General features: G+C 38.7%; 1 protein-coding gene across 1 annotated transcript in view; it reads right to left on the minus strand.

Moving 5' to 3' along the window:
• SPECC1L (sperm antigen with calponin homology and coiled-coil domains 1 like) overlaps positions 1-16,401 on the minus strand; it is a 140,484-nt gene that overhangs the window by 82,377 nt on the left and 41,706 nt on the right. Inside the window, exons 3-5 of the mRNA XM_047088051.1 lie at positions 9,467-9,620; positions 3,561-5,194; positions 2,307-2,514 (exon numbers count right to left, since the gene is read on the minus strand). Of these exons, the coding sequence (XP_046944007.1) occupies positions 2,307-2,514; positions 3,561-5,194; positions 9,467-9,620 (1,996 nt within the window). The remainder of the gene's footprint in view (positions 1-2,306; positions 2,515-3,560; positions 5,195-9,466; positions 9,621-16,401) is intronic.

The following is a 16,401-nucleotide window of genomic DNA, read 5'->3' on the forward strand; positions in this document are numbered from 1 at the left end:
CATTTTTCATTCCAGGAATCCTTATCAGCTAACATTTTTCTAGCCATTAACCCAATTACCACAAGGTGTCACTCTTTCTGTGTTCAAATCAAAAGGCCTGCAAGGGAAAAGGTTGTCATCAGTACTACATGGAAAATACACTCAACTTCCAAGTTAACCTGAAAAACTTTAGAACTTCTTACATTTAGGAAATACAGTTACATAAATCCTCTCCGTTCAGAGACACTGAAATACAGACTAGATACAAATGTTAAACTCTCCAAAGTTTTTCACAATTTCAGATGAGAAAGTTTTATCTGTAGGACTGTAACTGTCTCCAAGAAAAGAGTCCCACAGTCAGCTACTTCAGTAGCCAAATGACTCAAAATGTTCCGAATAACCTTGGGGTCAGTCCACAGATGCCGAGCCAACTAGCCAGAGTTCAGAACTGGCAAAAGACATGTTTAGGACTCCTGCAAATGACCCACTCTCTCCTGGAACTAGCTCAAACCTCCTTGCCTCTGCGCCCACAGCACATGGGATCTGGCCCAACGCTGTATTTGCCTACTGATCCTCTGTCAAGGAATAACACAGAGCTCAAAGGATCGGTATCATGAATCACAAGGCTGAAAAGCTTTAACCAATGTATCCAAAAAGGTTATTCACATTCTCCTTGTCCCCACCTGGCTATCATTAAAGTGTACTACAACTTAAAATTTGTTAACATTTGAGGAATCTGGATGAAGAACACTAAGAATTTTTAAGATGTATTATTTGGAAATAATTTCAAATTCACAAAAAGGTGCAAAAACCAGTACAAAAAGCACCCATATGACCACTTTACACAGATTTGATTATGTTAACTGTTTACCCATCTTTTTCATCATTTGCCATCTTCTATCCCTGTCTATCTGTCTTTATCTATCCCTGATGTTTTCCCTGAATCCTTTAAGGATATACATCATGGTCCTTTACCTCTAGATATTCAGTGTGTGATTCGTAAGAATAGGGACGTTATCAACTTTATAAATTGATATGGTTACATATGTTTATCTATAATCCACTTTTGTCCTATCTAGTTTTTTAAAGTTCCAGTTCTGTCAGAACACCTGTTATAGCATTTTCCCTACAGCGTTAGACAGAGTCTAGGCACAGGTATTGCATTTAATTCATGTCTCCTCAGACCCCTTTAATCTAGAACTTTTCCATAGTCTTTGTCTTTTATGACACTGGCAGTTCTGAGGAATACAGTGCCACACATTCTTGTGTTTTTAGTAAAACATTCATTTTTTGTCTATTTAAAGTTTCTTTTTTTTTTTTTACGTTTATTTATTTATTTTGAGAAGAGAGAGAGAGGGAGCATGCTCAGAGGAGGGGCAGAGAGAGAGAAGGAGACAGAGAATCCCAAGCAGGCTCCACACTATCAAGTATGGAACCTGACATAGGGCTCAAACCCATGAACTGTGAGATCATGACCTGAGCCAAAATCAAGAGTCAGACACTTAACCGACTGAGCCACCCAGGTGCCCCTATTTAATGTTTCTTTATGATTCATTACAGTTATGCTTCAGCCAGAATATGGCCCAGCTGATGGTGAGTCTGATTCTCTGTGCCTCTGTCATTTATTTACAGGATCACCAGTGAGGTCAAAGTGTTGCCCAATTTTTCCACTGAATAATTTCTGGTTGTTTCTTCTTCCTCACTTGCAACATAATAAATAGTCTGTGGGAAGACATTTTAAGATCAACCAAATTTTTGCTCCTCATCAAACTATCAACACAGAAATGCTCTGTACTAGTTTTGCGATTTTTTTGTAAGTGAAATAATTGTAAAATAATTTCAAAAAACTTAAAGCAATTTAAAATAGGAGTTTCAATCCTACCAGATCATAAAATCTCCACGGTTGGGAGGAAAACCAGACAAATAAAGAAAAACCTGTGCTTTAGACATAAGATTATAAAGGATGACTGATTTTTGTCTCAGTATACCTGCAATCATTAGAAAAATAAATGGCTTTTCTTAAGATCTAAAAAAATAAAATAACAATCAGTTTTTCCTTAAATGATTTTCTGTAACCAAGCACAGTTTTGAAGCAATGCTTCCTCTTAACAGTTCTTCCTTATGAACAAAACATAGCAGTCCAAAGACTATTGGCTAATGTGTGAAATACACTTTGCCACATGCGTATTTCTGCAGGCCACTGTCTACTGTGCCTGTCCACTTCAGCAGTGACAGCGACCAGTTTTCATTTTGTTACTGAATGCAAACTGTCCCCGCTCGTTAACATGGGTACAACAAAAGGAATGAAAAGCTCCCCCATCACTTACTCTCTAAATCGGAAATAATGAGGTTGTCATGAAGTTTCACAGCTCGGTGTTGTTCTACTTCATCTTCAAGTTCAAAGATCGTTTCTTTCATGTCACTCCTCTCTGTGTCTTTTTCTTCCAGCTCTGATCTTAGTTTCTCTAATGTCATATTCAAATCTTCTATTTGTTTCTTAGCTTCTTCTTGGAAGGCTCGGTATTCATCTTCTACCTGTATAGAATGATGGTGCACATTAGAAAAGTAGGAGCTGCTCTAAGATAAATTCTACAATGGATGTACACACTGTTTCAAAGGAAGCAAAGCATGAGTTCCGAGGTATGAGCTAAAACTAGCTCTGTAGTAACTGTATGAATCTATGAAAAAGCACTCTATAATATGCTTAAACATAATTTGTTGCTATATCACTGACAAATTATATTGACATTATCACTGAACTTAACTAGATTATTTATGAGGAAATTTAAAAAAATTTCCCTTCTCCAAAGTATGGACCAAAGACATGTATTTGATTAATAATTAATATCCCTCTCCCATCCCACCCCCCCCAAAGATGTCTGATTTGTGACAGTTTCATTACCAAATTAAATATGGAAACAAATTCTCAAATACTGTTATTGCAAAAGTATTAGCTCAAAGTGCCTTCCAACATATATGTTCCAACAAATAATACATACCCTAACTTGTATCTCTAAACATCATCACTAAAAAATTACAATCTAAATTATTTAAATTTTGGCCAAAGATATACTAGTGTTTCTTTAAAAACCAGTGCCCTAAAACAGGAAATAAAATGGAAGATAGAATAATTGGGTAACTCATGCAAATAAACACTGCATCAGCAATGACATGGGGCACAGACCCCTGGCCAGAATGCCAGCAACCCCAGGCTGTAGTTCTGCATAAGTCCTTGCTATTATGCTACGTATAAAACAAGGGGGCTGGACCAATGATCTCTAAGGTCCTTCCTTGTCAGCAACAAGACATAGTCCTCTATGTGCCCCTGGGCGTACCTAGCCTAGGGACAAATTCTGTTATAATTACAGTCCCATCCTCTCACAGGCAGTGAAAGTGACATTTTTTCAAGAATATGTTTTACTGTATCCCAATAAAGGAAAACCATCCTCAAGGTTTAAAACAAAATCAGCCTACAAAAAGTGAATGACATATCACAGAAATGATACCGGCTTTTGGTAAGCATGGTGTGTACTGCAGCTGCATAATGCTGATGCAGAACATTCTGTCTACTTAAACGGTACCTTTGCAATGGTGTCCTGCAAACGATTGGCATCATTTCGGGTGTGAGCCAGATCTTCCTGCAGACTACTAGCCAAAGTCTCTGCTTTTTCTTTGTCCAGCCTGACGCTCTCCAGGAGATCTTGAATATCAGATTTGTCTCCAGAGTTATGGATGGAATACAGCTCTGCCACCTTCTGCTTCTCATTCTCCAGCTGGGCCTTCAGACGATTCATCTCTATCTGATCACTGGCCACTGTGGCTTTGTACTCCTCTAGCGTGGCTGCCAAGGCTGCTTTACCCTTCTGTTCAGACTCAATGATGCGCTCCATATGGTGATTGCGTTCTTTGAGTGCCCCTATCATTTCTTGAGCTTCCTTGTTGTCTTGTTCTGCCATCTTCAAAGTATTGCTTAAATGCTGCTGGACACCAAGAAGCTGCTCTCGTTCAAAACGGGCATTCTCAGCTAGATCCATGTAACGTTGCTCCAATTCCATATAGCGTCCGCTTTTTACATCTTCATCTATGACATAAGAAATGTGATGCTCATCCAGAAGGGAGCGGAAATATTCAATCTGTCGGCTAAAGTGTTCCAACTTATCACTCTGCTGACATAAAGACTCCATAAGAATAACCTTCTCTTCTCCAAGCCTTTCATTTTCACTATTCAGTTCTTGGGTTATCTGCTGCAAATCAGCCAGCTCTTGCAGAGTTGCCTGAAGTTCCTCACTCGTGCTGTGTTGGTTCTCTTCCATCTGGTGTATCCTTTCTGTCAAGCAAGCGACGGACACTTCACTCGCGTTGCCGCTGCTCCCCTTCCGGGAGCGCTCTATGCTTGGAATGCCTTCGGACTCTGAGGACGATGGCGCATCTAGGGCGTCGTCACTCGATGTGAGGGGCTGGTACACCTCACTGCACTCACTGTCTAGATTGTCCATTGAGTTGCTGTGCTGATGGTCCATGAGGGTGTTCTCGTCCTGACTCAAGAGATCCTCCACAGACCCAGGGGCAGAGCCTTCCACCGAAGAGGTCAGGGTCCCTCCTCCATCACTCTGATTGCCAGGGGTGATTTCTGGGCTCAGGGACTGATAACCAAATAGCTTTTCAGAATTATCTAGCCTCTGCTCTAGGGAAAAGCCCAGGGCATTCAACCTGTCCTTTAACATTCTGTTCTCATTTTTTAGCTGGTTCAGTTCTTCGCGGATGGCAGTATTCTGTTCCTGCAACTGCAACAAGGTGGACTCAACATCGGTTGGCTGGTGAGCAATGACGGCTTCCTTCTCCTCAGACTTTTCATCACCCTCTGAATGATCTTCATTAATGCCCAGCTGGGCCCGCATGTCTCGGAGCTCATTTCTCAAATGTAAGATTTCCACATCCTTTGTTTTTGCCAACGTGAGCAGCTCTTTCACTTTGGCTTCCAAAGCAGCTTTGTCACTGATCTGATTGTCCGACTTAGACTTGCTCATGCGAACATCACATTCTGTTGTGGTGCGACTGCGGGAACGCTTGGCCAATGCCACATCATTGGCTCCTTGACCCGCAGAGGGTAGTTTTTTGCTCTGGTTTAGTCGGGTACGTTCGCGTAATCTTTCTCGAGTAGAACTGGATTCTTTATTACCTATAGAAGTGCTCCGCTTGGTTGAAGAACTTGTGCCTAAATGTTTATAACAAAGAATGTAAGGCAAAGATATTAGCAACAAAAGGCACAGAGGTTATTCCCTAGGTCTAATGAGATGAAACCTAGAGGCCTACACATTGATTTTGACCGACATTAATCCTGCCTTAGATTCTAATCACTGTAAAATTCAGTTTCCTCAAAACCAAATCATTTATTTTTTTAATTATCCATGAAAAAGAAGTTATACATTGTATTGTATGCTTTAAGTGGGTGGATTTTATAAAATGAGAATTATATCTCAATAAAGCTATTAACATAAAAAAAGTTACCCATTAACTTGAATCCTAAACCATGAACTTTAAACAAGTGGCCAGGGGCATAATACTCTAGGGCAAGCTAGATGAAGCAGACTCTAGGATTAGCCAGTCAGGTAGCAAACTAACTATAGAAGCAGATGGTAAAGAAGGATGAGCAAGAAGGGAAAAGCAGCCTCTGGACAAACCAAAAATCTAAGATACCTGTAATAAACAAAAAAAGTATGATCAAAGTAAGTGCAAAAAGTTTTTCACATCACAGAATGACATATAAATAGTACCAATAACATTAATTATAATATAGCTAACATGTACTTAGTGCTTATTTTACACATACACAGATGAACACTTCACATACATTAATTTATATAAGCCTCATTATTATTATCATGAAGAAACACAGAGATGTTAAGTAATTTGCCAACATCCCACATGTAATAAGTGGATGAGCAAGGATTCAAATGCAGGCAGGGAGTCTGGCTCCAGAATCCACAACTTAAGTAGTATACTATGCTGCCTCTTTAAATGTTAGAAAACAGGGAAACCTGGGTGGCTCAGTTGGTTAATAAGCAAACGACTCTTGGTTTCAGCTCAGGTCATCTCACAGTTCATGGGTTGAAGCCCCACACTGGGCTCTGTGCTGACAGCACACAGTCTGTTTGGGATTCTGTCTCCCTCTCTCTGCCCCTCCCCCGCTCACTTTCTCTCTTTCTCTCTCTCAAAAATAAATAAATAGATAAAGAAAGAAAGAAAGAAAGAAAGCAAGCAAGCAAGCTGGGGTGCCTGGGTGGCTCAGGCGGTTGAGTGTCCAGCTTCGGCTTAGGTTGTGATCTCACAGTTCATGAGTTTGAGCCCTGTGTCGGGCTCTGTGCTGACGGCTCAGAGCCTGGAGACTGCTTTGGATTCTGTGTCTTCCTCTCTCTCTCTGCTCCTCCCTTGTTCACACTCTGTCTCTGTCTGTCTCTCAAAAATAAACATTTAAAAAAAAATTTTTAATAAATAAATAAAAAAGCAAAGAAAAATAAGATCTACACCTAATCAGTATTTTGTAAAAACCTGCTAGTTCTTTACATGGCAGGCACCAGGCTTCAGGGGTAAGAGAGAGCAAAAGGTCTATGTGATATAGGTAGACAGCCACTGATTCTGTCAGGGGTTTGGTGTAGAGCAGGGGAGGCCACAGGACAGAACAAGGAAGCAGAAGTGAACAGGACACACAGAAAGGAAAAGTAAGGTCACACAATTAATGGGAACAGTAGGGGAAGTTTCTACAGGGCCCTGAACATCAGGGAAAATTTAGTGAGTCACAATAGTAAATGTTCAATAAGTGTTCTGGAGCAGGGAAGACACACAGAAAAGAGTATTTTTATGAAAACTAATCTAGAGGCTAAGTGAAACATATAAGGAAGAAGAGCAGTTAAAGGAGGAATGTGGACAGGCAGAATAGTAAAAGAAAAAAAAGGAGGGCCTACATTTGGGGAGTGAGATCTGGATCTCTGTAAGAACACAGAAGGGATAATACATCTGTAACAGATTTAGGGTAGAAGAAACAAGATGAGAAGAAACAATTGCAAACCACACCAAAATCTGGGGTAAGAAAGAAAAGATCTGGACATGCCTGAAAGCCAAAAAGGAAAGGAGCCAGTAATGAGGGAAGGGATTGACAATGCCCCAAAAGGAAAGGAGAGGTAAAGAAACAAGAAAGGAAGAGACAGACAGAACATGAAAAAGAAAAGCTCCCCTTCTGAGATTATTGTGACCAGCGAGTAGATAGAAAAATCTGAGTTACAGGCAAGTGAACTGGTCTTAGAGAAGTCATGGGGAGTAAATAAACATAGAGTAGATGAACTGAAGAAGTAAGGATGTTGTTATGGGCTGAATTGTGTCCTATAAATTCTTATGTTGAGGACATAACCCCCAGTACCTCAGAATGTGACTGTATTTTGAAAAAGAGTAATCAACTTAAAGAGGTACATATGTTAACATAGGGTTATTAGGGTGGGCCCTAATCCAATCTGACTGGTATCTTTATAAGAAGAGGAGAATGGGATACAGACAGAGAGGGACCACCATGTGAGGACACAAGGAGAAAACAGCCATCTATAAGCCAAGGAGAGAGGCCTCAGAAGAAACCAAACTGGCTGACAACTTTGATCTCAGGCTTCAACTTCAACCAGTTTTAGTGAGAAACTAAATGTCTGTGTTTGAGTCACCCAGGCTGTGTATTTTGTTACGAGTGCCCTAGCAAACTAATACAGATGTATAAAGCTGCCACCAGTAGGGGCAATGGATCCAGGGAGGTGATAACTGAATTCAGCCTTGTGAGGGAAGGTCAGTAGGGAACCAAGGCCCAAATCCAAGGGATCTCTCCCAGTAAATTCTAAAAGCTGGAAACAGGAAGATATATAGATGGTATTAGAGTACTTAATTTCCTTCTTACCACACAAGCTGGAGTGTTAAATGTGGTGATGACCTCAGGCTTGAAAATAAAAGACCTAAGGTGCAGCCATTGCTCCACTACCAGCTTTGTGGCCCGGTACAAAGCGAGTACCCAATAAATATTTTCTGAGCAAACAAATGCAAGGCCTTAGGCCAAGATACTTGAGCTTTAAGCATAGCTCTCACAACTCTAAAATGAGGATAATAATAGCCTCTACCTCATAGGGCTATAGTGAGCATAAAATGGAATGATGCCTAATATAATGACTTCCATGTTTCCTCCTCGTGATCATACACATGACTATTATAATTAGCAGGAGGGTGTGATCTGGGATGGAAGGAAAAAAACCACAGAAGGTCAAAGCAAGAGAGAGGACAGCAGGTAAACCTGAGCTAGAAAAAAGTCTAATACATACAAAAAGGGCTAAGAGCCTAAATAAGGATGATAAAGAAGGTCTGTTATAATCTTTACTAACAGGCTTTCATCAGCTGTATTACAAACATATGGTCTTGTGTTCATTGGAAGACTTAAAGTTTTTCTGTAAGTGTAAAAAGTAAAAAATGATAGCATTACTCCTTGGACTACAGGACGAGTTAACTTATGGACTCTATCAAATCTAAAGCCAAATTGCTACTAATGAATAAAGAAAGAATGATAGAACAGGAATGAATGGATACAGGCATTGATCATCAAAGGCTGCCTATATCATGGAAAGACAGACAACCAAAAATGATATGCCTACTAGTGGATGGACAACTACCATGTTTGAAGGAGTCTTGGGGGTAAAAAATGAACCTGAATCTATCCCATCAAGACTCTAGATCCAATCGCATTAACAGTAAACAAACAAAGGAACATGGCCAAGGACATCAAAGGGATGTGACATCAAAATACAGATCACAGGAAAGTATAGGTCAAACAAACAGTTTTTACAAAAATTAAATTATAAGATAAAAATAGATTTAAGAAAGAAAACTTAAGAGGGGCGCCTGGGTGGCTCAGTCGGTTAAGTATCTGACTTCAGCTCAGGTCATTTCATGGTTAGTGAGTTCAAGCCCTGTGTCGGGCTCTGTGCTGACAGTTCAGAGCCTGGAGCCTGCTTCGGATTCTGTGTCTCCCTCTCTCTCTCTGCCCCTCCCCCACTCATACTCTGTCTCTGTCTCTTGAAAATAAATAAATGTTAAAAAAAATTTTTTTTAAAGTTGTAAATTTGAGTATTTCTCTATATTTATGATTTGAAGAATGATTATTAATTATTTTAAGTACTGATAATGGCATTGTGATTTTCTTTTTAGAAGAATCCTTATCTTTCAAAGATAATTATATATTTGTGGAAGAAATTAAATGACACCTGGAATTTGCTTCAAAACAACGAGGAGGGGAGGTGGATGTCAAGGAATTCAGACTGGCCATCAGTTGATAAGGGTGATGAGTACATGGGGTTGAAATACAAATACATGTCTGACATTTTCTAATTAGTGGAACCCCTTAAATACCACTGCACTCTTGCTTCAAACAAAAAAGCACTTTAACTCTTATTCTGAATGCCACCTATACCTGTGCTGATCTTGGATTTATTCTCCACGGTGGTCATGGCAGGGACCGATGCTGAAGATGCAGCAGAAGGGCAGGTGCTTTTCTTTCCTTTAACACCATTAGTCACTGTCACCCCTCCAGCCATTCCAGCTAAGAGGTCATCATTGCTCTTGGTCTAGAAGTAACAGAAAAGAAAAACAAATTGACTAGATGAAGCAAGAGTAAATAACATTTTGAGACTAAAGCAAAGTTCTTGGCTCTTATATTAAATTCAAGAGCCTCACAAAGACTTTCTGACAGTTACCAATGCATCATACTGCGCTGCAGAGAGTACTTTACTGGTTTATAAACAATCACACATTTCTTTTAAAAATGCGAAACTCTGGGGCGCCTGGGTGGCTCAGTTGGTTAAGCATCTGACTTTGGCTCAGGTCACGATCTCACAGTTCATGAGTTCAAGCCCCACATCAGGTTCTATGCTGACAGCTCAGAGCCTGCAGCCTGCTTCAGATTCTGTGTCTCCCACTTCTCTCTTCCCCTCTCCCGCTCACGTTCTGTCTCTCTCTCTCTAAAAAATAAACTTAAAAAAAGTTTTTTTAATAAAAATAAAAATACAAAAATATGGGGTGCGTGGGTGACTCAGTCAGTTGAGTGTCAACCCTTGATAACAGCTCAGGTTGCGATCCTGGGGGTAAGGAATTTGAGCCCTGTGTCGGGCTCCATGCTAAGCATGGACCCTGCTTGAGATTCTCTCTCTTTCTCTCTCTCTCTCTCCCTCTGCCCCTCTCCCTAAGTGGCATGCTCTCTCAAATAAAAATAAAATAAAATAAAATTTAATTTAATTTAAAAATTATATATATAATCAAAAACTTTATGGAAGCCGACTGTGTGCCCACATGTGCCACAGTCAGTGGGGGAGTGGAAAAAGTGAAGACATACTCTTTATTACTTTCAGATAGGACGTGACTTACGAACAGGGATCATCTGAGCACTATCACATGGGCTCCCAGTAAAGTTCTGTAATACCAAAGAAAATGCCATCCTGCAATTTCTAGAGAGAAAAACCACTGAGAATCCGATATAATATTCATTGCTTTATAGTAAATAATGGATGTAAAGTGATGGAGCCATTATTTGGAAATTTAGTTTTCTTATCTGATCTAATTTTTTAGTAGTCTAATTTAAGCCAAAATTGAAAGTTTTTTTAAAGCCGAGGTAACATATAAATAAAAAACTAGAGAGTTTATGGTTAGAGTGAGGGTTAGTCAGTCTAAATGATCATACTACTTGAGGAAGACCCTTTGTATTAATTTATTTATATTTTATAAAGACGACTGAAAAAAATACGAGCTTTTTACAAAGAAAACAGGTGGCCGCAGCAACTTCTAACTCAACATGTCCCCAGAGGCAAGGGAAACAAAAGCAAAAATGTACTGGGACCTCATCAAAATAAAAACCTTCTGCACAGCAAAGGAAACAATCAGCAAAACTAAAAGGCAACCGAAAGAATAGGAGAAGATATTTGCAAACGACATATCAGATAAAGGGTTAGTATCCAAAATCTATAAAGAACTTATCAAACTCAACACCCAAAAAACAGATAATCCAGTGAAGAAATGGGCAAAAGACATGAATAGACACTTCTCCAAGGAAGACATCCAGGTGGCCAACCGACACATGAAAAAAGCTCAACATCACTCATCATCAGGGAAATTCAAATCAAAACCACAATGAGGTACCACCTTACACCTGTCAGAATGGTTAACATTAACAACTCAGGCAACAACAGATGTTGGCGAGGATGCAGAGAAAGAAGATCTCTTTTGCATTGTTGGTTGGAATGCAAGCTGGTGCAGCCACTCTGGAAAACAGTATGGAGGTTCCTCAAAAAATTAAAAATAGAACTACCCTATGACCCAGCAATTGCACTACTAAGTATCCAAGGGACACAGGTATGCTGTTTTGAAGGGACATATGCACCCCAATGTTTACAGCAGCACTATCAACAATAGCCAAAGTATGGAAAGGGCCCAAATGTCCATCAATGGATGAATAAAGAAAATGTGGTATAGGGGCACCTGGGTGGCTCAGTCGGTTGAGTGTCCAACTTCGGCTCAGGTCATGATCTCACAGCTTGTGAGTTCGAGCCCCGCGTCGGGCTCTGTGCTCAGAGCCTGGAGCCTGCTTCTGCTTCTGTGTCTCCCTCTCTCTCTGCCCCTAACCCACTCGCATTCTGTCTCTGTCTCTCTCAAAAATAAATAAACATTAAAAAAAATTTTTTTTTTAAAGAAGATGTGGTGTATATATATACAATGGAGTATTAGTCGGCAATCAAAAAGAATGAAATCTTGCCAATTACAACTATGTGGATGGAACTAGAGGGTATTATGCTAAGCGAAATTAGTCAGAAAGACAAATATCATATGACTTCACTCACGAGGACTTTAAGAGACAAAACAAATGAACATAAGGGAAGGGAAATAAAAATAATATAAAAACAGGGAGGGGAACACAACATAAAGGACTCTTAAATATGGAGAACAACAGAGGGTTACTGGAGGGATTGTGGGAGGGGGGATGGGCTAAATGGGTAAGGGGCATTAAAGAATATACTCCTGAAATCATTGCTGCACTATATGCTAACTAATTTGGATGTAAATTTTAAAAAATAAAACTAAAAATAAAATAAAATAAAGTAAAAAGAAAACAGACATAAACTATACTTCAATTAAAAAAAACAAAATAAGCACTCTGGATAATGAGATTGGGTATAAAATTATTACTTAAAAAAAAGAATAAAAAAAATTTTATTTCTAGAAAGAACATAGAGGAGTTAAAAATCTGTGAAAAGAGAAAAAACTACCTTTTTTAAAATATAATTTATTGTCAAATCAGCTTACATACAACACACAGTGCTCATCCCATCAAGTGCCCTCTTCAGTGCCCATCACCCATTTTCTCCTCTCACCCACCCCCCACATCCACCCTCAGTTTGTTCTCTGTATTTAAGAGTCTCTTGTGGTTTGCCTCCTTCCCTCTCTGTTCATAAGTAATTTTCTCCCCTCCCCTTCCCCCATGGTCTTCTGTTAAGTTTCTCAAGATCCACATATGAGTGAAAACATATGATATCTTTCTCTGACTGACTTACTTCACTTAGCACAATACCTTCCAGTTCCATCCACGTTGCTACAAGTGGCCAGATTTCATTCTTTCTCATTGCCAAGTAGCATTCCATTGTGTATATAAACCACATCTTCTTTATCCATTCATCAGTTGGTGGACATTTAGGCTCTTTCCATAATCTGGTTATTGTTGAAAGCGCTGCTATAAACATTGGGGTACGTGTGCCCCTATGCATCAGCACTCCTGTATCCCTTGGGTAAATTCCTAGTAGTGCTATTGCTGGGTCATAGAGTAGTTCTATTTTTAATTTTTTGAGGAACCTCCACATTGTTTTCTAGAGCGGCTGCACCAATTTGCATTCCCACCAACAGTGCAAGAGGGTTCCCGTTTCTCCACATCCTCACCAGCACCTATGAAAAACTACTTTTTAATAAAAGAACCAAAAGTTTTGTCCCATGAAGGTGAAAGCACAAGTTAACCAGCCAATTTAATATTATTGTCTATCTGGAGCCAAGCTTACTCTTAGATAATCATAATAAATTCATTTCAATAAATCAAAATGGCTCATAAATTATTAATCTCTAAAGTCTCTTCCTGTTCTAAATGTTAGTGGAGTAGATTCTGTTCTCATCATTCAATTATAAAAGTTACAATATAATACCATTAGGTAGGTCAGTCTCACTAAAAAAGAGGTAGAAAAGGATTAATGTTTTAATTTAAATGAATTAAGCTAATTAAGCTTTGGTAATTTAGAGTTGTCACATTATGAAAAATCTGGTTATGTAAGAAGGAAGGAGGATATTGCATTAATCATAAAGGATTGCTCATATTCTTTAAAACTAGTTCCTGTTTATGAAATTGATCAACTATGATACAAAAAAAATCTGCAAATTAAGTTCTACTTCCTTCCTGTCAATTTGCCCCTCATCCATTAGTCAGTATATAAACTCAACACACTCTTATGTTTTCAAATCACCTTTTATATTCTGTTAATAAAAGTTAAATTATCTTTGAGGTATTTTTTCTTTCTCCATAAGTTAAATATGTTTTCTTTCATAAAAATTACATCTGAAGACAACCCTACACAGTCATGTGAAAAGTGGCTTAATCAACACACTTCTGTTTACTATTTGTCTTTGGTTAATGGCGGAGTTCAACATACCTCAGAGAACCAAGTCAAAAATTCTGCAGTTATCACATTAACTATGATAGTAGAGTAATGGCACATGAATAAACCAGTGGAACACAAAAGAATCCCAAAAGAAACTGCTTATACAGATACCTGTTTTATGACCAAAGAAAGCGTACAGGAAAAAAAATGGGTTTTTCAATAAATAGTACTAGGTTAACAGTATATTCACACGCACACAAAAAAACCCCTACAAAAATGAGTAAGCCCTATTTCACACCATATCAGAAATAAGTCCCAAGGTTTTCTATGATTCAAAATCCTGAATGATAAAACAAAGAATTGATAAACCTAAGTCTATAAAAGTTAAAATCTTAAAAAAAATTTAATCCTGTGCATGATACACAAATATCATCGTAAGCAAAATTTTAAAAAATGAGAAACGGGGAGAGTATATCTGCAATACCTCACAAATAAACAGCTAATATCCTTAATACAAAAAGAACTCTTAGCAATAAAGGGGTAAAAGACACATGGAAAGGTGACCAAAATGAACTATCACATATAATGAATACATACACAATACAAAAGATATAACCAGTCTAACTCACAATAGGAGAAATGTAAATTAAACAACATTAAGACACCACATCTCACCTAAGAGACTGGCAAAAATGAAGAGTTATGCCACGTTCCTTTGGGAAGGATGTGGGGAAACAGGCACACTCATAGGTTGCTGGTGAGAACACAGCTGGATGTGGCCTTATGAAAGGAACCCAGCAATGTCTAACAGAACTACATATGCATTTACCTTGTGCCCAGCAATCCCACCTCTAGGAATTTCACCTGAAGACATACCTCCAATAATACAAAAATACATACACATAAGGTTAGTCAATGCAGCATTGTTTTTAACTGCAAAATACTGGAAACACTTTGAATGTCCATACATAGGACACTAGCTGAAAAAACTGTAGTATATCCATACAAAGACACATTAAACAGAATGAGAAAGGCTGCCATGAATTGGTATAAAGAGATTTCTAGAATATATTAGGTGAAAAAAAGAAAATGGGCAGAAGTAGATCTAATTATGGCAACTTTTGGGTAACAAAGGGGAAATAAAAAAATAAATATACATGTATCTGATCATTTGTGCAAAAGGAACACAGGAAGGATAAAAACAAAAACCCAACCAGACTCTTAACCTCCTAGGGACAGGTGGGGACAGAGTAAGAAGGAATCGGGGAGGAGAGGGACACTTTTCACATCTTGTCCTAGTTCTGACATGTAGAACTGAACTGTGGTAGTGTTTCACATGCTGGCAGTAAATTAAAATTAAATAAACAAGGGTTTAAGGTTTCCCCTAAAATGGAACACAATAGGAACAAATAGACTAAACTGCATTTCAAATAAATGACATAGTCACACGGGGTAGGGGGCAGGGGAAGAATCCAAATATCTTCTGAAAACAGTATTTTGACCATAAATCCTCAAACTCTCAAGCTAACCACTAAAAAGTATACATTTTGAACTCTAGCTAGTAGATTTGTTTTTGGCAGTGGCATGGGTGAGCAATTCTCTAACTATTGGCTGTATATTCTAGGATTTAGAAAATAAGTAAATATAGATAATGAAAACCAGGTCTCTCACTGTCAAGAGATTGGGATTATGATTACATAAAGTGAAAAGGCTACTCTAAACACTGTATGTATGTCAACTGGATTTGGAAGTAACAGTGTGAACTCATAGGCTTTTTTTTTTTTTAATGTTTATTTTTGAGAGAGAGAGAAAAAAAAAAGAGAGAGAGAGCAGGGGAGGGGCAGAGAGGGAGACACAGAAGCAGAAGTAGGCTCCAGGCTCTGAGTTGTCAGCACATTACCTGAGTCGGGACTGAAACCCATGGACCACGAGATCATGACCTGAGATGAATTTGGCCACCCAACTGAGCCATCCAGGCGCCCCTCATAGGTTTTCAATATATGGAGAGAAACAGATATGAAAATTGAGACAGATGTGTGTGTGTGTGTATGTTTCCTCTCTTGTCTACTAAGCAGGCTTAAAAACCATACACTCAAAAGCAAGAGCACACCTCGTTTCCAAAGGCTTTAAGTTCTATCCTCTACTAAAAGGAACAAGTTCTCTTTGGAGAAAAGGCTGACTGACTATAGGGCTGGGGCTGGAGAAATAGAAAACTTATCATGTCAGGGATGTCCACTCTCACCGCTGTTGTTTAACATAGTGCTGGAAGTTCTAGCATCAGCAATCAGACAACAAAAGGAAATCAAAGGCATCAAAATTGGCAAAGATGAAGTTAAGCTTTCACTTTTGCAGATGACATGATATTATACATGGAAAATCCGATAGACTCCACCAGAAGTCTGCTAGAACTGATACATGAATTTAGCAAAGTTGCAGGATACAAAATCAATGTACAGAAATCAGTTGCATTCTTATACACTAATAATGAAGCAACAGAAAGACAAATAAAGAAACTGATCCCATTCACAACTGCACCAAGAAGCATAAAATACCCAGGAATAAATCTAACCAAAGATGTAAAAGATCTGTATGCTGAAAACTATAGAAAGCTTATGAAGGAAATTGAAGAAGATATAAAGAAATGGAAAAACATTCCGTGCTCATGGATTGGAAGAATAAATATTGTCAAAATGTCAATACTACCCAAAGCTATCTACACATT

This window comes from Lynx rufus, unplaced genomic scaffold, assembly GCF_022079265.1.
Source record: "Lynx rufus isolate CCGP_SWC_20201006 ecotype Redwood Valley unplaced genomic scaffold, mLynRuf1.p SCAF_24, whole genome shotgun sequence".
Taxonomy (NCBI): Eukaryota; Metazoa; Chordata; class Mammalia; order Carnivora; family Felidae; genus Lynx; species Lynx rufus.